The sequence below is a fragment of the Heterocephalus glaber genome, unplaced genomic scaffold (assembly GCF_053883595.1).
Source record: "Heterocephalus glaber isolate CG9 unplaced genomic scaffold, H.glaber_assembly_v1.0 deba00001446, whole genome shotgun sequence".
NCBI classification, from domain to species: Eukaryota; Metazoa; Chordata; class Mammalia; order Rodentia; family Bathyergidae; genus Heterocephalus; species Heterocephalus glaber.
In genome coordinates this window covers 6,727,813-6,751,612 of record NW_028258298.1, presented here as the reverse complement: position 1 = coordinate 6,751,612, position 23,800 = coordinate 6,727,813, and the positions used below count along the sequence as shown (strand labels likewise).

Genomic DNA, 23,800 nt, shown 5'->3' with positions numbered 1-23,800 from the left:
TTTTAAAATTTAAACACTCATTTTTTTTTTTTCCAGTACTGGGGATCAAACTCAGGACCTTGAGCTTTCGAGGCAGGTGCGGTGCCACTGAGCTGAATCCTGGGCCCATCATTGTATATTTTTATCACACCTTACATATGAAAGAATATATACAAAGGAAAACATAATGTATAAATATGCTACTTTCTAGTGTGTTTATACAGTTGTGTATCTTGCTTTTTTCTAATATAGCCTAAACTCTTTGGATCAGTATGTAGAATTTCTTTGTTGCTTTTTTACAAATGCATAATACTCTACTACATAGATATTCCATAATTTATTCAACCAGTCCCTTTCTAATGGACACTTCAATGATCTCCAATCTTTTGCTATTACAAATAATACGACATTAAATTTGTATATTTTTACATATGGAAAAGTGTGTCTATAGACAAATTCTTAAATGAAAAAATCCTTTTTACATATTAGTACATTTTTCTATTGGATTAAGCCTTTTCCTTACCTAGTTTTAGTGCTTTATATATTAAAGAAATTAATCCTTCACCTGTAACATAAGTTACAAGTATTTCTCCTATGTTGTCATTTGTCTTTTCTTATACTGTTTTTTGTAATGCAATATTTTACATTATATGTAGTTTAATTTCTCAATCCTTTCTTTTACAATTTTTGTGTTTGAATAATTCAAAATGCCTCCCCTGATGAGTTAAACCAAGGCAACTATATCCTCAACACAATGGCATGGCTAGAATTGGCAGGCCAGAGACTCTGATAAACTTCTCAAAGAGTAATGGCAAGTGGGATGCGCTGATAAGGAAAAGAGAAAAATGGAGGTTCAGTTGGCTACACTCTACTTCTCTCCCACAACAAAAGAGCTGTCTTTTTGTTGCCCCCAAAGTACTAACAAAAACTAAAAAGTTACTCTGTAAAAAAATTTAACTATGAACTAGAAGAACTGTGGCTCCAAGAACTCTTTGCACCTAAAGAAGCAAGGCTGAAGCTATATACACCACAGGATTGTAAAGGAACCATGGTAAGGGGAAGGCCAAAAAAGGCCCATATTTCACCTAGTTAAACATGGACAGCCAGGTGTGGTGGTGCATGCCTGTAATCCCAGCACTTGGGAGGATGAGGCAGGAGGATTACCTTGAGTTCAAGGCCAGCCTGAACTTACCTCAAAAAAACTGTATGTACTGTTCAGAGACCACACAAAATAAGAACAATGAGTGAATAAACTTCACTCAAAACTAAAAAAGATATAATGTGAATGTATTATGCACATATTTATATATGTATTTGTCTAAACATAAAGAAAACTTAAAAATGATCTTACCTCCTCTAACTGAATTTGGAAGATTAAAGATGGAATTAATGGGTTAAGAGAATAAGCATAAAATTTTAATGCCGGGCATGGTGGTGCATGCCTGTAATCTCAGCACTCAGGAGGCTGAGGTAGGATGATTGCCACTTGTTCAAAATCAGTTTAGGGAACACAGTGTTTTCAACGTTAGCCTGGACTACATAGGGAAACCCTGTCTCAAAAAAAAAAATCTTTAAATCACATAAATGTAAAGAAATAGATCATGAAAGGAGTGACAGACCTAACATGCAAATGTTTTCACAAGAAGAAGACTACTACAGATAGATAGAGAGGCAACAATTAGTCATAGTAAGTAACAAAATTCCTATCCTAATATAAACCTGTAGATTGAAAGTTACCGAACTCCAAGTTGAAGAATGGATGATAAAATACATGCAACTAAGGATAAAAAGAAAGAAAATCTTACAAGTATTTATACAGACAGAACAAGTTACAACTGCCTTATTTTAGATTATGAATACCCCAAAGGCCCATGTGTTCAAGGCTCAGTAGCCAGCCTGTATCCCTACTAGGAAGTTGTGAAACCTTTATGAACTGGGGCATGGTGGAGGAATTTATATCATTAAGTGTGGGCCCCTAAGGGGATATTGGGAGCCTGGCCCCTTCCAGTCTCTGTCTTTACTTCCCAACTGCCATGAGAGGAGCAGCCCTCTCCATCACACACTCTCGATCATGATGTTCTACTTTACCACAGGTCCAAAAGCAATGAGCCAAGTGACTAAAATCTCTAAACACAAAGCCTTCTTTTAAGGTGATTTATCTCAAGTATTTGTCACATCAATGGAAAGCTAATACACAAAGGAAAAAGAAAAAACAGATCGGCATTGGAACATGTAAAGGAAACTGTAGTATACCACCCATGGAATTTACATGGACAAAACACTCAAGAAAATACCAAGAAACAGGGCCGTGGATTTAGCTCAGTGGTGCCACTGCCTGCCTCACAAGTGCAAGGTCCTGAGTTTGATCCCAGGTACCAAAAAAAAAAAAGAAAATACCAAGAAACAAATGATCCAGATACACTAAGATAAGATGGGATGAAGAGGAAAGGAAACAACAGTTAATATATGCAATTAAATCTGAATGAAAGGTAAGAAACAGTAAACTATCTCAGCAAAACACTAAGGCTCAGGGTTTGGATAGAACTGGGATAAACAAAAGAGATGCAAAACTCTCATATAGGGTTAATGAAATTGAGAAAAAATAAGAAATAAAAATGTCCTAAAGATCTAATGAAAAAGAGAAGAAAGGAGAAAAGTAAAATCCATGACAGGCAAAACAAAACATACAGGTAAAAGAAATTATTTGATTTCAAATAATAATAGAGAAAATACATACCTGAATGAGAACACAAAAAAATTAATCGTAAATGACAAGTAAACTTACAGGAGAAATTCTAAAATGATGTTTCTGAGGTTTTGTTTGTTCTGACTATACTCTTGCAAAGCTAGATGATTGATGTATTTTATTTTAAAAGCAGAAACTGACTGTATTTATAAATGCAGCTTTAAATGTGGCAGATTTTGTAAGTTTGAAAGTGCAACTGACTGATGGAGTTTAGTGTTTAAGTGAAATACAAAGGTTTAAAAAAATAAGTTTTGCACATTTAAGTAAACAAGTTAATAACAAGTAACTTTTATGTAGTTTTATATAGTTTCTGTGCTCTAAGGCCCTTGATGAACATGAAAAGCCTCATAAAAACAAATAGAGAAAGGCCAGCCTTGGACTCCATCCCAAAGTGCTTAATTACTGAAATACCAAGAAAGTCTTGTACTGACATGCCTCATGGTAAGGACAGATTCACTTCACAAATTATAAAGACAGGCTAATGGCTAACCTCTAATACTGCATACAATTTTCTGAGACTAAGGAATATTCACAACAGACTCTGTTGATTAAAATCAAAGTCATTATTTTTCTAATGCTGATAGAGGTTTGGGGTAAAAATTGTATTTAATGCTTAAAAAAATCTTAGGGGTTAAACTAAGCCCTACATCTTATCTTTCAGGGTACAAAGCAATATAAATATCATCTTTTTTGGTAATATGCACAATTTTTTGAACATTATATATAAAATATTATTAAGGATGACAAGACTATGAAAACTCACAGTATAAAATGGGCCTGGGTAAAGTATTGGGATGGATAGTCACCCTTCAAAGTGCATAAAAACTGGGAATCACAAAGTCAAGAATTTCTCCAGAAGACAAAAGAATCATAGTTAAAAAGCAAAAAATTGTTGAAATTGCTTCATGAGTTTCCAGAGGAATTAGCCATTATAGTACATCATCTAAAAATCAAGAACCTAGAATAATGTAATACACTACTACTGTCGCCCTCATTACCTAATTGAACTATGCAGTATCCATTTGTGGCTTCCTTCCAAGCAAGGCAGAGAAGGAATAAGACAACTACTCAAATAGTACATGAAATGTTACTCGTCCTATAAAGCTATAAATAAAGACATCCCTCCCAAAATTAAAGCATGTTCACCAAATCATCCAGCTTAACTAGTCAGATCAGAAGATACTCTTCTCAGACAGAATCAGTTGTCTTAAATGAAGATAGAAGCAAAGATGTGGCTGAGGAATTTAAGCCTCATAGACTAAAGGTACACGAGTTTTTAAAATGTTTAGTTGTACACTATATCATCGCTGTTTCACACTGTACGACGTACTTGCTAGACTGTATCTACCAACAACATGATGTTAAAGAAGACAAACAAGATTATAAGAATAACACTTACAGTGGACATATCAAAAATATTTCTGTAAAACTAGTCGTTCACTTTCACAGTCAGTTATACCTGGGATCAAAATTTTGCTCTACCATGTATAAAATTTAACTACACAGTAACAACATGGGCTATATGGCTCTTTCAGCTATAAATTCTTCATCTGGAAAATAGAAAAATTAATACCCATTTTATAGATCTGATATGCATTTAACAGATAGACTATATAACACACTTGGCCTAGGACACTGCATGTGCCAACTCCTAAACAAAGTTTTCTTACTTGAAAGTTTAAAACATTTACATTTTTCCTTTTCTATTTTGTGGAGCCCTTTCTGACTTAGAGAATAATTTTTCTAATGATCTCTATAAGGACTAGTCTACTCTGAGGACTTTGATGGCCTCCAAATAATCTAAGCACTATTTTACCACAGTGAAAAGACAAATAACAACACAGATTATTAAGTTCATAGTAAAAATGAGAAATCTGACGATGAGAGGTCTGTCAGTGGAAAAGTCTGAACCACTGCCATGCACGTAGGTAATTTATCACAGTATTAGAAGTAGTAAAAAGTATCCTTCCTTTCCTTAAATCAAGATAAAAAAATAAAGGTATTCCAAAAGCTACTGGACAAACATTAGTCCCCCATAAGTACAATACTTCCTTCTGAAGCACAGGGTGTGGCTGGAACCATCAGAAAACTACTCTAGATGCGAGATGATTTTACTCTTTTAGCCATGGTGCTAGAGTCAACTTAAAACCTAGTTTAAAAGCTATTCAAGGAAAAAGAATAGCACACAATCTTTGTCCTCATCTCATTAACTCATGTGTGGGTGCATGAGTGGAAATGCAGCCAATACATCAGTATGGCCTAGCATATTAGCAAAGATTTTAAAGAAACACATTAAAACTCCAGTGTACACTTTTTTATCATTCAACTGACTGTATAGAAACAATTCTCATACAACACAGTCTACTATTTGGTTCTCTCATTTTACAGCTGTGGCTCCTCCCATCCAACCCTTCACCTTCCACACCCACAAGCATTTTTCTGCCGGGCATTTCAGAAGGAATGTGTGGTGCAAGTTGTGAAAGACCTCCACGTTTCCTCATGCCTTGCTGCTGAACAGGTGAGAAACACTACATGAAAATGAGCCTTATCCATATCTCTTTGGGCACTTGTAAACAGAACAAGCTCAAATCTCAAAAGACATATTTAGTTGGGAAAGCTATGGTGATATTCAGATAGGAAATATAACTAAACAGAGAAAGTGCCCTGTGGTATCACACTTTCCTAAAACAAGGCATACACTAGCTCAGTTTCTGGAATTCATATGCTACTTCCCAAGAAAAGAAAGGCTCAGGTTTATACAGACTTGCTTTTAACTGTCAAAATCCCAGAGAGACTCTGGCTGCCTAACAAACAAGTCTAAGATTACAGCACCAAACCTACTGTTAAGCAACAACAAAATAATTTCCAAATGTTTTCTTCCTTTGACAAATACCCCAGAATAATTTACACAATGTTATGTTGGGTCAAACAGTTTTAGTACAAAGAAAACATAACAAATACACACTGTCAGTGAGACATTCTATTATAAAGTAGGGGACACTGTACGTGTAACATAAGCACACCTTGAGAAAGAAGAGACTGACTCAAATAAGATAGGCTAAGTTAATAAGAAATCTGAGAAAAAATCTGAACACTGAATTATTCTTTTAAAATTTAATAAGTATTTCTTATTCATTTTAACACCTGATTAACAAATTCAGTGTGTGCTAGCAAGAATCCCTAACATTCAATTCTGTCAGTAAGCCTTGGCTTTAAACAATAAAACTTTGTAGATAGAGAAATCCTTTACCCTGAGATTCTTTTTGAACATTAAACATAAAGACAGGATCTGATTAAAATGATATGTTCACTTAGCCACATACTCAGGGAAAACTGTAAAAGATGTTTAATTGGCCATGTGGGTGGCAATGATAATACCTAGTGCAAACTTTGAGTTTTTTTAATGCTAGCAATTTAATGCCTCCAAAGGTTAAATTGCTAACCCCACATGAAAAGAAAAGCCAGAGCAAAGCTTCCTAAAATTTGTAACATTACAGCAGAATACATACCCAAATGGTACTATTTCTACAAGCTGGTATACCTCTTTCTTAACAAATGCCTCTAAATTTTGAGACCTGCTTAACCAGGAGACATCCTCTAAAAACTTTCAACTATGAAGTTACTACTAGAGATTCAAAAACCTAGAAAGGTTTGGGAATGGGATGTGATATAAGATCAGAGAGAAACATAAGGATCAAAGTCACAAAACAACGAATGTGTTTTATATGGCAGGCAGGCGCGCACACACACACACACACACACACACATCTATCTGTAGGGACAGGAGTCTGTAGACAAAAAATAAATCAGGGGCCTCTTTAGGTCTTCTAGCTAATACTGACTAGAAGGAGTTAAAAACAAACTTTACTAGAGAGTTTCCTCTGGGAAGCAAGTCAAAGATAGGGGTAGAAAAAGAAAGAGAAAAAAAAAAAAACAGATAAAGGCACCAAATGGCCTTGGGACTTGCACCAAGAGACGAGAAAAAAGATCTGACAGGCAGGACACAAAGAGAAAGCCAGGTGCACAAATGATAAGCCACCCCCCACCTCCAATAGAATATAAGGGAAAGGGGTGCTGACTAACTTTAAGGCCATATGTACTCACACCTATGCACTAAAATATACATGTGTATTCACTCTAGAGTCACTGTATTATTTATTCTAGTGTCATTATAGAGTACAACACGCCCCCTTACTAACTCTAAGCTAAGCGAGAATAAGGTATTCCCTTGCCAAGTAGCAGCCCACCCCAAAGATAAGGCATTAAAAGGTACCATCAAGGACAAGAAAAACAAAACAGACAGAAAGAAGCTGCACATAGACCACTGGAAGAAAGGACGTTAGGCAGAGGAGCCCAGAAGCCAATCCAGTATGGAAAGCTCCTAGTGAAGGGGAGTCATTCATCTCCCATATAAAAATTGCTGAGAACAAAGGGCCCCATAGGTCCTCCATCTTCCCAGAGCCCCCTCCCTAATTCTTTCTTTTCGGGGTAGCTATCTATCTTCTCCTTCCTCCCTCCTTTTCCTCTTTACAAGTAGTGTCTACTTTTTGTTAAATTTTGTCCCCCTTTTTATTCTTGGGACTGAGTTATGATCCGGGTGGGCTGCCCGAACTGCAGAGCATGGTGCTCAGCCCGCAGATGCAACAAATCTATCTACCTCTCTGCCCACTCCCTCTCTCTCTCCAGAATACATTCTAAGAAAAAGAAGATGAAAAACCTATTAGATACAAATTCAGATCAAATCTGTTAGACACAAATCAAGACACAGATTGCAGTCTCTACCTGAAATTCCTGAAATGCTACTACAAAACCTGTCTAACATCTTTTCTTCCTGGTGTTCTAACAAGTCACTGAAAACACCTTTTACAAGATCAGGGCAAGTTGTGGGACAAGGAATGCTACATACAATTCAAAACTTGTCCCCTCCAGACCCAAGCCTCCCCCCAGAAAAAGGAAAGTTTTATTGGAAAAAAGTCTGAAACTCAGAAGATGAAAAAGTTGGGGAGGACAAAAAGACAAAGGGTGAGTGTAAGGGGACCTCCTTAATTACCTGAAATTCTGTCCCCTTTCGCCCTCTTCACCATCAATCAGCTGGGTGGTAACTTCAGATTCCAACCAAAAGACACTGTCATCCCCAGAAGTGCTACTCTCGCTGTCTGTCTCCATTTTGCATTAAAACAAATTTAAACCTCAAGGCATGAGCTAAAGAGTACCCACATTCAGGTGGCTCTGCCCTGCTAATGTACACTACTGGCAGTAGGTGATGGTGCTGGTTTCATGACAGCTAGGGTTCAGACAGGAAATCCCTGATGCACACTCACTGCTCCTGACTGCACACCTGTCACACCTGGACCCTCCCACTGCCTTGGGCTCTGTGACCTACATAGCCAAAAGCAGAGTCCAAATAAAAGTGACTTTTCATTAATTATCCATTTTGAAAAGTATTTTTCAGAAAAAAATTAGTTGAATAGTTGAATATAGATTTTATTTGTATTATTTTGCAATCTGAGACTTAAGAAAGGCAAACAGAAAAGTAGGAAGGACAAGCACAGATAAAAGTCATTTGGGGAAGGCTCAGTGAGAGGCACAGACCTCATGGTTAGGACGACCATGATTAACAGAGACTGTAGTGTCTAGGGACCTGCCAGCTTCATGAATTCTAACATCATACCTATCATTCCTTCCCTACAGCAATACTCCCATATACACCTTTGGTCAAGGACCTAAACTCACACAGAAAAGCTCACTCAGACCACAGTTCATTAAAGAAGAGTAAGTGTCACAAGGTGAAACACACTTACAATTACATCAAACAAGAACATGCAAAAACTTTACTTATTTAAGCTGCAAATGTCCACTATGGAAATAAAATGACTTACTGGGAAATGAGTAAAAAGTATAGCATCTGTTTTACTGTCACCAGTACATATATGACTCAGAAAACAGCCACGCTGTTCCAACCCCTGACCTGTCAGCCAGATGGTCATAGTTGTTTTCTACAGAGCACTGACTTTCCATTAAATCTGACCAGATTTAAAAGTGAGAAGAGGAGGAGAAAAGAGAGGAGGAGGAGGAGGCGGGGAGGGGGGAGGAGGAAGAGAAAGGTGAGCAAGGGAGGAAGAAGAAGGGGGAGAGTTCCCCTGCCTACCTCTGAAAATATGGAAAATGACTTGTAGATGATTTTGCTTATGTAACAACCTTTCCTTCCCACACAACTACAAGTTATATAATATACACTGCTTTAATCTTGCTGCTTAAAAATGTATACAGCTTTAGTCTACTTGATAGAAACTACAATTTGTTATCTAGCTTGGAAATACAAAACAAACTATTCTTGATAGCAGGTGATTTGGATTTCTTAATATTTTACATGGAGACATCTTGCAAAATAATCTAGTTTCATGTAAGATAAATCCATACCAAATTTTCATCTGAATAATTTCAAAAAATTAAAAAACTGATTGATCTATCTTATAAATCCCTTATCACCTTCCAGAGGCTCTGAAGAGGTGGAAATTAAAAGTCTTCCTCACTTCATCCATTAAAATAAACACCTGACAGGTCAGAAATTTATATATAAAAATACAAGGATAAAAGAATATCATAGGAAAGCTTTTATCATCTCACAATGAGAAAGTCTTGAAACTAATACACCACTGTAATCCCCATGCTGGAAGGCTGAGGCAGGAGGATTACAAGTTCAAGCCCAGCCTGGGCAACTTAAGAATTTGGTGAGCTTCTGTTTCGAAACATAAAAAGGGACTAAAGATGTAGCTCAGTATAAAAGCCCTGGATTCAATCCCCAGTACTAAAGAGGAAAAAAAAGGGCCAATATATGTCACTATATAAAAATTTTTCAATCTTTTACAATGACAATAAAAATACTATAAGCAAAGTCAAAAATGCAAACAGAAAAAAATATCACAATGGGTTAATTTTTTAAATATATAAAGAGCTCCTACAAATCTCTAAGATCCAAGAACCCAAAAGGTAAATAGGCAAAAAGTATAACTGGAAAAAATACAAAAGTACCTAGAACAAATGAAAATCTATTTAAACTCACTCATAATAGAAATATGGACAAACACACACACACACACACACACACAGTGGTTTTAAAAAAAAAAGTAACCAAATAAGATAAATTTTTCAAAGATTTTAACACTAGATGAAGACATAGAAAAATAAATACGTGTGCAGTGTGGACGAGATTTGAAACTGGTACAAATACTACATAGGGGACTTGGCAAATTCCACCAAAATACAAAATGCACATCTATTTAGCCCTGCAACCTTCTTGTCTTGGAAACTATCTGAACTTCATAGGGAGAAAAGATAAATAGAAACATTCATTGTACTATACTTTGTAAGAGCAAAATAAGAGCCAAAATGGCAAAAATAACCTAACTTGCTCACAAAGATATAAGCAGATAATTTAATTATTGAATATGGAATGGAATGCTACACAGATGTGTAAATGAGAAGATAAATCTGTCTTGTTTGTCATGATATGGAACAAATCCTAAAGACACACTATGAAGGCAAAGAAGGAGGAGGTAAAGGTATGAGATGTGCAGTATGCCACCACTCACATTTTCAAGGAGAAACACATGTGACCACAGTGCCTCAGTATTTCTATGCAAGGGCAGCATCAACAACAGTGCTGTCTCCTGAGGAAAACGGATGGAGAAGAGAAATAAAGGAAGAACATTTTCCACTATGTTGTGTATATATATTCCTTGCAAAAAAAAAAAGACTATAAATATATTTTGTTCCTCACCAAAGAATCTAATTTTTAAATACTATTTTATTAAAAATGTAGATTTTTTTTTATTCTTAACAATATTAACTCCTTCAATGTGTTTTCATGAATCCTATTCACCTTTTCTTTTGATCCTTTCTTTTACTCCTTCATTATCATAGCTGAGTCACCTCACTTCTGCAAGACCTTTCCATGGTGAAGAAGTGAACTGTGAAAGGTATGTTTATATAAAGCACTGACTGAGAGTCTGGTTTACATAAGACCACTCTGGAATCCTGCTGCGATTTTCAAATCCATCCCAAGATACCCGTTTCTTCTGCAAATATGCAATGTATAACTACAAACAAACTACACAGACCTAGGCTTCTCACAGCCTTCACTATGCTATCAGAAATTTTTAAAACTGTTTTCAACTTCAAAATCAGTGTGTATTTCTGTTTTCTGTTCTCTTCTTCAGGAACCAATGAAAATTGAGCAGAAATGAACAGTAACAGCAGGGACAAGGGATGGAACAACACAGAGTTTCACCAAGGTACCAGAGTCTGAGCAGGACCAGGTCTTCCTGAAGACCACAAGATGACTCTGATCCTTTATTCCCTGATGTGTTTAAACACTAAGCAAATTTCACTCCCCAACAAGCTCTGGTGGGGAGCGAGTCCTGACTTAACCAGGGAGTTTATAACTAGTTCATTTCCTCCTCCCTCTTTCCCCTAACCCTACCCTTTCCTCCTCTTCCTCCTCCTGCTGAAGGAAAAGGAAATGCCTCATCTCAGGGCAGCAGGAGGGAAGCATTCCCAGGTTAAAATTCTTTTCAAGAGTAATGTGGTTTAAAAGTGGCTTGTTTCTCTAGCATTAGTAGTAGTAGTAGTAGTAGTACTAGTACTAATAGTAAAGGAGTAGTAACAATGGCAAACCCAGAGGACTTACTTTATGTGGCAGGCAAGCACTATGCTGAGCCCTTACATAATGACCACATAATTCTCATGATTATAAGATAGAAGTCATCATGACCCTCATATTACTGGTGAAGAAACCAAAGCTTGGCACAGTCACTTGTCCAGGGTTATTCGGCTCATAACATTTGCATTACAAAAACTTTCCAAAACTCAGCCTAAAATCTTACCACCAGAAAATGGTTATTTCTGTGGAAAGCACATATGGTTTTCATTTTGGTCCACATTCAGCTGATCACCCTGGCACTCCCTTATGTGATAGTTATGTTATTATTTTCTTTTTGAGGAGTGGGAGATGAGAGAATAGATGCTCCAACCTACATTCAATTTTCTATCCCATTTCTCAGATATCTACCTATGTAGCTAAACACAGTTTACATTGGGGTTACTACTGGGGGCTCCAGACAGATCACACAGCAAAGCAGCAGCTCAGCAGGGACTCAAGGCTGCCATACTCTCATTTCAGCACCTGTTTTCTCCCACCATAACTCTAGAACCATTTTTCTCCATTTTTCCATTTTTCATTTTTCTCAATTTTTCATTTGTTCAACAAGTGCATGGTATATAGTAATGTCTCCATAATTAGGCACCAAGCATGACTGTAAATACAAATACTGTATACCAAATATACTCCTCAGAAATGTAATGTTAAAGGTGTGAATAATATGTGATGAGTGTAGTGTGTATATACAATTGTATTAGAAAGAATTACAAGAATCCTAAATATTTCCAATGACTGAAGATGTTCCTACAAATATACAAAGTACAATATATAATGTACAAATATCATCTTTTTTAAGTATAGTATATTTATACTACTTAAGCAATTATTCTAAATGTTATATTAGGTATGCCTTTGTTTTTTATAACAGTCATCTCTGTAGGTAATTTCCTACATTGGAATAGTTAACTTTACAAGAACTATATTTTTCCTTCTTTATTACAGAATACTCATGCATTCTAAATCAGTTTGTATTAATATTTGAATTCACAGCTATATCTGAAGGACAAAGAATTCTTATGCATACAATGACAAATAGTCATAAAGATATCAAAAAATAATGCAATAAATTTAATCTGATCCTCTACTGGTCACCTTAAACAGAAAAGGTCTTCCTACTTAGAAAATGGAACATTTTGTGTTACAGAAGATTTTGTTCTATTAAATATACATATATTCAAAGAGAGACTTAACTTTGTACCGTTACAAAAGCTAAATGAAAAAAATTTTAATGGCTGTCCTAGCAACATACCTTTCCCTTGGCAGACATAGGCTTAAAAATATTCAATTTCAAAAAAATATAAAATTGGAAAAAATAGTTTTCCATAGAAATACAAGTATTTTGACATCAAACAGACTTGGGCTCAAAACTTATCTATGCCATTTACAAAGAGTCTGGTAATCTCTAATGTAGGAAAAATAATAAAATGTAAAGTTAATGTATGGATGAGAAATTACACAGTATAGGTAAGGTCCTCAATTAACGATAGCTATAATCATCACTGAAACCAGAGAATCGTTTCATTATTATGATTATATATACGAATTTAGAAATAAAACACTTTAATCTGTAAATCTTTTGCTTTTTAAAATCTTAACACTAATTTCTATCATTGTTTAAAATAAAATAATAATCTAATGAATAAAAGCCCCAACTAAATTAATAGATTGTATTCTACTTAATTGAATCTGTTCCGTAACTGTGAAGGATGGTAAATAATTAAAACAGAAAGGTCATATTCTAGTCCCATCTCATCAATACAAGAGTTACAAAGTAAGTATAGTAGGCCCTCTTATTCATAGGAGGTATGTTCCAAGACCCCCAGGGGATGCCTAAAAATGCAGACAGTACCCAAACCCCATATATGCATGCTATTTTTTCTATTAATACATATCCATGATAAAGTTTATAAATCAGTCAAGGAAGACAACAATAACTCACTATAGATTTTAGCAACTTCACCATACGATTTTTTTCATTCCTTAAGTAAAGAACTTTCACTTTTCACTTAAAGGAAAGATTTTATAGCTTCTCTTTGACATATCCAAGTTGCCTGCATCACTACTCTTGTACTTCGGGGCTATATTACATAAGGGCCATTTGCACACAGCACTGAAATACCTTAACAGTCAGTTTTTAACCAAGATGGCCACCGAGTGACTAACAGACTGGTAGTGTATACAATGTGGACACATTGCACAAAGAGATTACTCACATCCTGGATAGGTCACAGCAAAATAACAAGAATTTTCATCATACAACTCAGAACTATTCACAGTTTAAAACTTACAAATTATTTCTGGGACTTTCCATTTAATATTTTCAGATCTCTGTTGACCCAGGTAATGAAAACCATAGAAATTAAACTGCAAATAAGTGGAATCTACTGTACAAAATAAAATTACGTCAAGATAATTCAGCATGGCATTTCCAGTCTTCTTAATAAGCAGTATTAAGTGGAAACTTCACAACTTTATGAATAAGTTCTCTCAAAATTCAAACTGAGATGGTCTGTTGTTTTTAAGGCTTTGTCTTTCAGTGCAATAAGAAAAGATTAAAACCATACCTTCTGGTATTCAACTATAAAAAGTGTGAAATATTTATTACTAATGTTGAAATTTGCTTTCAATAAGTATATAATCTGAGGCTATAGTCTCATTAGATCACTAACCAGCTACCCTCAATTATTATACATGCTAGAATCATGTTGTGCATACTGAAAAAGAAAACTGCAATAGTCAGTCTAACTAGACCCCATCTACACAATTTTCAACCACCACACTATAGACTACTTAGAAACAAAAACTAAAAAAATCAGAGAACATTACAAAGAGTCTGATTCCATTATTGTAAACAAAACAGTATTTTAATACACACAAAGGTTTTAAAAATTGGGAAAATCAAATACTTCCTACTTCCATCTTCACCTCTATTATAATACTTTTAATTTTTTAACAGAAACATATATTAGCTATTTAACTTTTTAAAGTTAACAGCATGAATTAAAAGATCCATTCATTTCTTCTCTTGAATAGTTGAACACTAAGTTTTCCCATCCCATATACCACAGAAATCAGTGACAAATCTTTATGGAATATATATTTCAATCATGTCCTGGAAAATTTAGGTTCTCAGAGTAAGGAATATAATAAACACAACATAAAAAATAGAAAGGTTGGGGATATAGCTCAATAGTACAGCACTCCTGGGTTTGATCCCCAATACTACAAAAATAAGATAAAGCAATGTCCATATAGACAGCAATATTTGTACACTCAAAAGTAAATCAAAAACAAAGAGAGGAGATGAAAATGAGCAGAGGAAAACAGCAAATACAAGTATGTAGCCTAAATAACTAAGAAAATCAAACAGATTTCCTTTGGGATCTCAGAATTATGGAATAAATATACATCGCAGGATATAAGAATTCACTTTTCTCTTCTATGTATTTACCATTCCAACCTATGAAGAACTAAAGTGAACAGTATTCACACATTAATAAAGAAATCCAATGCTAAGGAAAAAATATGAGAAAAGGAAAAAATGGAAACAAAGTCTTTATAAATAGGGAGGGGTGAAGGAGTTGAAGGGAGGGCAGGGGAATGGGGAAAAAAATAAGAACCAAGATATATCATGTGAAGGTACAAATTCCCAATGATGAATGTCATCATAGTGTATACCTAAAATGTACCAATAAACTTAACGAGAATATATATATATATATATATATATATATGAATGAAATCCAATGCTGATAGTTGTAAGTACAGAGATTGCATCTACTTGATGTTGAATTCAACAAGCTCACAAAGTTCAATCCAAACACATTAACAGTGAAAGACATAAGGAAGTCTTATGTAGAGGAAAAAAGAATACGCTTTTGGCATTTCCATATGCCACCAAGTGAAATTAGAGGCTACAGAGAGCACATATCTTCCTAGCCATGGGCACAGAGAACAAGCATGTTGTATTAACTTCAGCATTCTACTGAATTGGGCAGATCCAGTAAGTAACGAAAGTATCTGCTTTATCAGACATACTAGACAAGACATTTCAACCACCTCCTCAGACTGAGACACTTATCATTTTTGCCTTCAACCTACAGATAAAGTAAATCAAAGCTATATAATTGTTAATAATGTCTGGAAAAGTAATTTTTGTAGCAATGCATTAAAGGCTACTAATATACAGTATTTACATGTAGTGATTAAATGAAAAAAATTTTTAGATGTAGCTGGACATAGTGTTACATGTCCAAATTCCCAGAACTCTGGGAAGCTAAAGTAGGATTGCAAGTTCAAGCTCAACCTAGGCATCTTAGTGAGGCACTGTCAAAATTTAAAATGTAAAGGGGAAGCAGGATGTAGGTCTGTGCAAAGGCCCTGAGTTCAAATTCCTTTATCACCCCCCCAAATTAGTAAAATGTAATAAACTTTACTAGAACCAATCATCTTTTTGAACAGCTACTAGATAGTAAAACCACATTTCTAGATGAAAGGGAATCTATAGGACTAAAGAAATAGGCCACAATTAATGTATAAGTATAGTAAATTAGTATAGGATAGGAAATTAGTGACTGACTGTATCACAACTGATTTACAGTTCTTGTAAAGATAATAAATGTTGAATATCCTTCAATAAATGCTGAACTAAAGGAACTAATATTTTCTGAGCAAATATTGTGTCTAAATATACACAGTGAGATAGGGATGAAGAAGGCTACATTGCTTTCAGAAATTCAGGGCCCTAGAAAACTGGTCTTGGTAAAAACTGAACTGTATGTATAGCTCTCCTGGTCACCACTGTAACTGGACCTCCTCCTAACGCTAATGATATTGCAGAAACAAATACACTCTTAGTCACTTTCTCATCAATGAGACACAGCACCCAAAATCTACAACTTAAAGGAGAGGTTTATTTGGGTCCATGGTTTTTAGAGATGCCAGTCCATAGCTGGCTGGTTCCAAGGCAGAAATGACATGGAAGGGTGACAATGGCAGCCAGGAAGCAGAGAGAAAAGAGAAGACCTGTGGTCATGCTCCAGGTGACCCACCCCTTCTGACTAGACCCCACCTTCTAACAACATACTCAACTATAAACTCATAATCCAATCACCTTCCAAATGCACAAGACTTTGGAGAACTTCCCAAATCTAAACCATTGACAAATACTAAATGCAAATTCAATTAATAATAATTGGGGAGAAATCAAATGACCTACACAGACTCTACTTCAACAGGAGATCTGGGGTCAGGTAAGGCAGGGACTAGGGTCAATAACTGAGGCTACACAAAAAGCTTGTGGGCTTCAAAAGCTCAGAGTATTGTATAAACTTATTAGAGTTGGGCCAGGGATTTAGCTCAGTGGTTCCGCCACCTGCCTCTCAAGTGCAAGGACCCGAGTTCAATCCCCAGTACCAAAAAAAAAAAAAAAAAAAAACTTATTAGAGTTTACCCTGCACAAAACTACTTGAAGAAATACCAATAAATCAAATATTTTAAATCTGTTTTACCTACAAGTACAGTGAGCTTCCCTGATACTTCATTTTCAAACAACTCCTTCTACTAAAAGCTGGTTTCAGAAAGAAGTGCCTTTAGCAACCCCACTGCAAAGCTTATTCTGCATGCTCCTCTGCAACTCCCCCAGAGAGGGTGTCAAGGGTAAAAGTGAGAATCAACAATGATTAGGTAAAATATTAAAGGCATTCAATGACTTACAAAATTACAGGCAGTCTTCTCAAATCACAATCCTCTCATTCTCAAGTGGCAGATGCTAAAATCTATACTTCTAAATACTTGAGGTATATTACTATTCTGATTACTGTAAGTATAATGCTAGTTAATTTTATTATTGTAAAAAGGAAAATTAAGTTCCTATTCATTTAATTTCTTTCTCTCATTTTCCTCATATGGAAATTTGTTTTGGTAAATGTTTTCAATAGCAATGATAATAAAATGAATCTTTTGAAGAATAAAATATGATAAAAAAGAAATTACTATAGATAGCACTTCACAAAATAGATGTATAAACTTTAATGATACATAAATTAGACATTGAGTATCTGCCATTTTTTCAGAGCTTACTGGAACCAAACATCAATATTACTATCTGTGGTACTCTTCATCTGATGTTTTCAAAAGGAAAAGTGAACACAAAGCACCTTTTCTGATGGCTCAAGAGTATTTGCAAGATAATGAGGTTTTTTCTAAAGTGTCAATTCTGAATCTTCTTCAAGTTATATTCCTATTCCCTTGTGATAAGCATATTTAGAAATGGACCTAATATTGCTTACTAATACGCAATTCAGTAAGATACAGTTTCACAATTACAGATAATATTGAAGTTACAAAGTGATTAAATGAAACACTTCATATAAAATACCTATATAAGACAATATCTGTAATCAGTATATGGTTAAAAAATTGAAGATATAATTTTTTTAAAAAGAAGATGTTCCATCATGCCAGACTTGGATCTACTAAAATGTTTAACTCCTTTAGAAGAGGAATCAAAATGCTTAGTAAATTAACCTGCTATTTTATTTGTTCATGGTACACACTAAATACTCTGATGTTACCCTTCATAGCCAACTACTATACTCCTTTAACACTATGTACTTACACTGCTGAATTTAAATATTTTGATTTTTTTATTATAAAAAATTTCAATCATGTACAAAAGTAGAAATGACAGAAAAACCACCAAATATCCATCACCCAGCTTTAACAATTAACAATGGCTGATCTCATCTCTACTCCCACTCTTTCCCACCTCAATGGATTATGAGAAAATCCCATATATCATATCATATTTAATCCTTAATTCAGCACGTATGTCTAAAAACCACTTTTTAAAAAATACCTAAACAACTACTTCATCTAAGGAAATTAACCAGTAAATCCTTATCAGGAATATCCAGTCGATGTACGGTTTTCCAATTTTCATCAACTTTTTTTGTTTTTTAACAATTCACTTATTTGAATCAGAGTCCTCACGTGATATTCTGGTTGGCAGGATAAGTCTCTAAAGTCTCCTCTCTTCCATTTTTTATTGTCACATATTGTTTGGAAAAAACCCAGGTCTTATATACTATTTGGCACTCCGCATCTTGCTGATTATGTCCCAATACTGTTGTTCTGCAGGTGCCTCTGTCTCTTACATTCCCTTTAAGTCGTCAATTCTTAAAAACCATATTGAATGCTTTAGCTTGATGCTTTCTGCCTTTATCTACCAGTCTTCTAAAATAGATCTTTATTAGATGAAAAACAATATGGTAAAATGCTAAAAGAAAAAAAAAAGTGACCAAAGGGCCACAGATCACCTGTTGCTGTAGTGTTTAATCAACTATAAGTACTCAGCTAGCCAAAGAATAGCACGGTAAAGAGCTTCAGACATATTTAGACTTCTAGCCCAAACTAGCTATTCCATCTCCGCTGCCATCTCAGACACATCTATGTCCTCCCACACTGTCTACAAGGACAAGGCAAGATATGTGCACATCTGAACAACCTATGACTACTACCAAGGCCAAACCTACTCTATTTGCCATGCTGATTACTTTGTATCATTTTAGAAGAACATGATAACAAGGATGTGAACTATCTATTATCTTTAAAGTAGAGGATACAAACATTATAAGCATTCCTATACAGGCAGGAAAGACCAACAATTTATATCCTAAAATGAAGTCATCAAGTACATGAAAACCAGTTGATATTCAAGAACAACCAGTCTAGAATATTAAACTTTGTTTACCAACTCTTAAATGTTAAAGATTTAAAGATTAGTAGGAATCAAGAGGCCAAAGAAAGATTTAACATAGCAAGCTATATATCTAAGAAAACACGGATTCATTATTTAAATAATGTAAAGTGATGGGCATTAATTAACTTTCATGAGAATGGAAATCCATGTCAGTTCTAAGTAATATAGTTTTGCAAAGGAGAACTAGACCTTCCCCTGTCCCTTCCTCCAATGAGAGAACTGTTACTACTTGGCTAGCATCTCAGCATATTCAAGTCTACAAAACATTAAACAAGCATAGAATCTGCAAGAATCAACTCTGCTCACAAACTAACAAGAAATCCTGCAATAAACAAATGGAAAGGACAATTAATTCATCAGGCGCTGTTTTACCGCCTCCTGAAGCAACCTGCTGCTTCCAGATGTAAAATACAAAATACATGCCAGTATAATAAAAATATCACCTTACACTGTATAGTAGCTTACTATTTATATTGCACTCTCACATTTCAAAGCAAATGACAAGTGACAAAAATGAAGCTACACAAGAGGAAAGGTGGGAATTTTTCATCTAAAACAGATTTTAGGGAACTAAACTTTTAAGAGTACTAAAATTATTCAGCATTGAATTCACTATAATCTTTCAATAACTATACAGCTTAACATTAAAGAGCTTAATAATAAAAACAGGCGAGACAGATTTCAAGAAAATAGTATGCCACAAGAAAGTACAGTCACTTACAGAATTGTTGCCCAAGAAGAAACTGTGTCCTCAAAAGAACAGCTTTACAACAGGTTCACTGGGGTTTTCCTCTACCCGCAAACAGTTCAAGGATATTCATACTCTCATTAGCCACAGAGACTCAAATCTACTTAGAAATTTATTTTCATTAACAATCATTTTAAAAGGAAATTATCTTTTAGGGTGTCAAACTGAGCAATAAACCTTACAGTGAAAATCATTTTAATTAGAACGTAATTCAATTGAAATCAACAGCACAAAAGAAGTTACAGACTACAGGGGTTAGATGGCATGTAGTCTCTGGCCAGCTAAGGCAGCATGAGGGCACAGAAAGGAAGGCAAATGGAGAAAAAAAGAAGTATGACACTAAATATACCCAGACAACACTAAAGGTCCATCTAGGTGCCTGGGAGGGTACCTATGCTGCACATGTCTGGACAAGGGCTAAATTCTTATGTCAGAAGTGGGTTAGAAGGCAGCAAACAAAAATACCCACTGGCACAGCAAAATCACAGGTTTTTGAAACTGAAACACTGATTCTATTTCTGGTTGACAAATCTCACAAAAGACAAAAGTGAAGCTATAAAAGGTTCTGAAAAAAGAAACACGATGAAGATAAAGGAAGACCTTCCTTCCTTCCTTCCTTTCCTTCCTTCCTTCCGTACCCTAAGTCCCCAGCCCCAGGAAAAGACTTTCTTTCTAATAGTAACTTCTAAAAGCCTAAGACTAAAGACCACAATCAATTCATTACATGAAGCAAATTAAGTTTTATCAAACACAATAATTGTAAAAAACAAGACATGACCTATAAATGTTTGTATAACTGAAAACTTTTTGTATCATTCTTTGAAAATTCAGATGAAAGAGACACAAATCATTAACTACAATGTCTGGGAATAGCAGTAAGGTTATCAGTGTTCTTTCTCTAAACATCCTGGAAATGACATCAAGGCAACAGGATGCTCAAGTGCATAGACACTAACTGTGAATGAACATGGAACTAATTCCTGTGCTGTTGCTGACATTTCTGTTAGGCTCTCATATTTGAAATTAGAACACTGCAGGTAGGCATAGTGGTGCACACCTGCAGTCCCAGCTAGTCAGAAGGACAAGGCAGGAGGATGCCTGAGCCTAGGAGTTCAAGACCAGCCAGGGCAACACATCAAAACCCCATCTAATATTTTTTAAATTTCTTTTTAAAGAAATATTTGTTCAGCTGAATATCTGAGGCAAACACCTATAACAATAATGAAGAATTGGCAAGTAACTACTTAGTGCTAAAAAGATTGAAGAGCCAGAGAAACATCTACATCATAGGTCCCAAAGAACTTTAAACAATGTTAGCACCTACCATGATTTCAGAGTTGAATATTTTCATGGTTAGAAGAAACCTTGAAGATCAGCTGTTCTGAAGTCAGCTAGGTAACAAAGCTCTACAAATTCAGGTCCCCTTTTATATCACATTATTATGTGGTAGATTTTTCACAGTCTTCCACTTAAATTCTCATATCCACAAGAACTTAGTGATAGGAAAAAGCCAACAGTAATGTCCCTGTATTACATATGAAGAAACTAAGACTGGCCCAAGGTCACACAATTTGTAAGTTGTATTTACCTTAGGTTTCTCACAAAGAACAGTTAAACTGTCTTCTCCACTGAGAGGTTTTTTTTTTTAATAAAAAACTTAATTTTGAGATACAAGGTACAAAACAATCCCAATACCCTGTGATCCCTCACGGTGCCTCTTCCCTTTCAGCCTGCCCGTATCCCTTTACTTGCAATCATCGATCTATTTCTGTAATTTTATTTCAAGCATGTTATGTAAATGGAATAAATCAGTATTTAGCCTTTTGGGACTGGCTTCTTTCACACAGCATAATTCTCATGGAACGTTGCAGGTCTCTATAGTTCATCCTTTTTCACTGATGAGTAGTAGTACTCCACACTGAGGACATACATTTCCTTGTTTAACCATTCACTCATTGAGCAATAGCTGGATTGTTTCCACTTTTTGGAAATAATGCTTCAATAAATACTTATAAACATGTTTTTATCATTGTAAAGTTAGGATTTTGTGATTGTAAGTTTTCCATCACTAGTTGATGGGTCACATGATAGTGACATATTTTATTTTTTTAAAGAAAATTCGAGAATATTTTCTGGAATATCTTTTCCATTTTACATTCCTCCTCACAATGTGTAAGTGATTCCATTTCTCCAGATCCTCATCAGCATTTGGATTTGGTGCTGTAACTATTTTTAATTTTACTTGTGCTTGTAACTAGGTAGTGACAGCTTATCAGTCTTAATTTTCATTTCCCTAATAGCTAATGAGGGTGCATGTCTCCACGTGTCCTTGTCACCTGTCATCTCCTATCCTCTTTAGTGACATGTCCATGGTTTGTTTTTAGCATTTTATAATTGAAAAAAAAATTTACTGTTACTTTTAAGAACTCTTTACATATTCTGGATACAAATGAGTATGTATTTGACAAATATTTTCTCCTAGTCAGCAACTTTTCATTCTTAACATGGTCTGTCACAGAGCATGTTTTTTAATTCTGATAAAGCATCATCTATTAATTTTTCCTTTTATGAGTTGTGCTTTCAGGGTTCTGCCTAAAACCTTCACTGAGCCATAGGTCCTGAAGATTTTTCCTTGTGTTACCTTCTTAAAAGTTAGAATTTTAAATGAGTGTGGTAGTGCATGCCTGTAGTCCCAGGGCTCCAGGAAGCTGAGATAGGAGGATCTCAAGTTCAAGCCCAGCCAGGGCAACTTAGTAAGACCCTATCTCAAAATAAAAAAGGGTTGGAGATGTAGCTCAATATGAAGGTCCTGGGTTCAATCCCTAGTACAAAAAACAATTATACTTTTGTGACTTACATTTGAATAGGTGATCCATTTCTTAGTTGCTTAATTTTCTATGAGGTATGAAGTTCTGGTAGAGGTTTGTTGTTGTTGTTGGCTGGTTTGACCTATGGATATCCTGTCATGTCAAATGACCTGCTGAAAAGAATTACCTTCTTTCAATGAATTAATTGCACTTCAACTTTGTCAAGTCAGTTGTCTGCAGTTGAGTGAGACTCCTCTGGCTTCTTTTCATTCCACTGATCTATGTGTCTTATCTCTCCACTAATACAATATAGCTTTGACTATAGTAGCCATATAATAAGACTTGAAATTAGTAAGGGTGAGTCCTCCCTTTTTCTTCATTTTCAAAATTGTTTTAGTTAATTCCTTTGCATTTCCATGTAAATTTCACAACAATCCTATCATTTTAAAAATTCTTCCTGTGATTTTATGAGTTCATTAAACCTACATAACAATTGGGGAAGTAGCATCTTTACTATGTTGAGCCTTGCAATCCATTAACAGAGTTTGTCTTTTATTTAGATCTCCTAAATGGTACTGTATTTTTAATTTCTATGCCTATGTGTTCATTGCTGATATGTAGAAATACAATTAATTTTTGTATGTTGATCTTGTATCATGTGACTTGCTTAACTCACTTAGCAGTTTTAGTGTATTCACTGTTTTTGTTATTGCAGAACTTCTGACTAGTACTTCCAGCACTATGTTGAGCACGAATGTGAGAAGAGACACCCTTGCCTTATTCCTAATCATAAGCAGAAAGCAATTATTTTTTTACCATTAAGTATAATGTTAACTGTTAGCTATAGAATTTTTGCAGCTACTCCTTACCAATGCATTTCTTCTTTCATTCCTTTTTTCTTTAGCTTTTATTTATATTAGCACATGCTTGCAGTACATGTTAATTACATTAATTATGGAGAAGAGTTGAAACATGTATATATCACATTTTAATTCTTTTTACATTCCCTTTTCCTCTTCCCTCCCCCTCAATTTCTTAA

General features: G+C 35.1%; 1 protein-coding gene across 10 annotated transcripts in view; it reads right to left on the bottom strand.

Moving 5' to 3' along the window:
• Positions 1–23,800, bottom strand: part of Arhgap32 (Rho GTPase activating protein 32) — a 320,258-nt gene that overhangs the window by 203,940 nt on the left and 92,518 nt on the right. Inside the window, exon 2 of one of the 10 annotated variants that reach the window (XM_087214292.1) lies at positions 22,812–22,934. The exons of 7 other annotated variants lie outside the window; for them this stretch is intronic. In XM_087214292.1, coding sequence (XP_087070418.1) covers positions 22,812–22,813 — 2 coding nt within the window. In that variant the 5' untranslated portion in view covers positions 22,814–22,934. Of the gene's footprint in view, positions 1–7,775; positions 8,711–22,811; positions 22,935–23,800 lie in introns of those variants that run through there. 2 more of the 10 variants (XM_087214286.1, XM_087214287.1) reach the window with 2 other exon arrangements.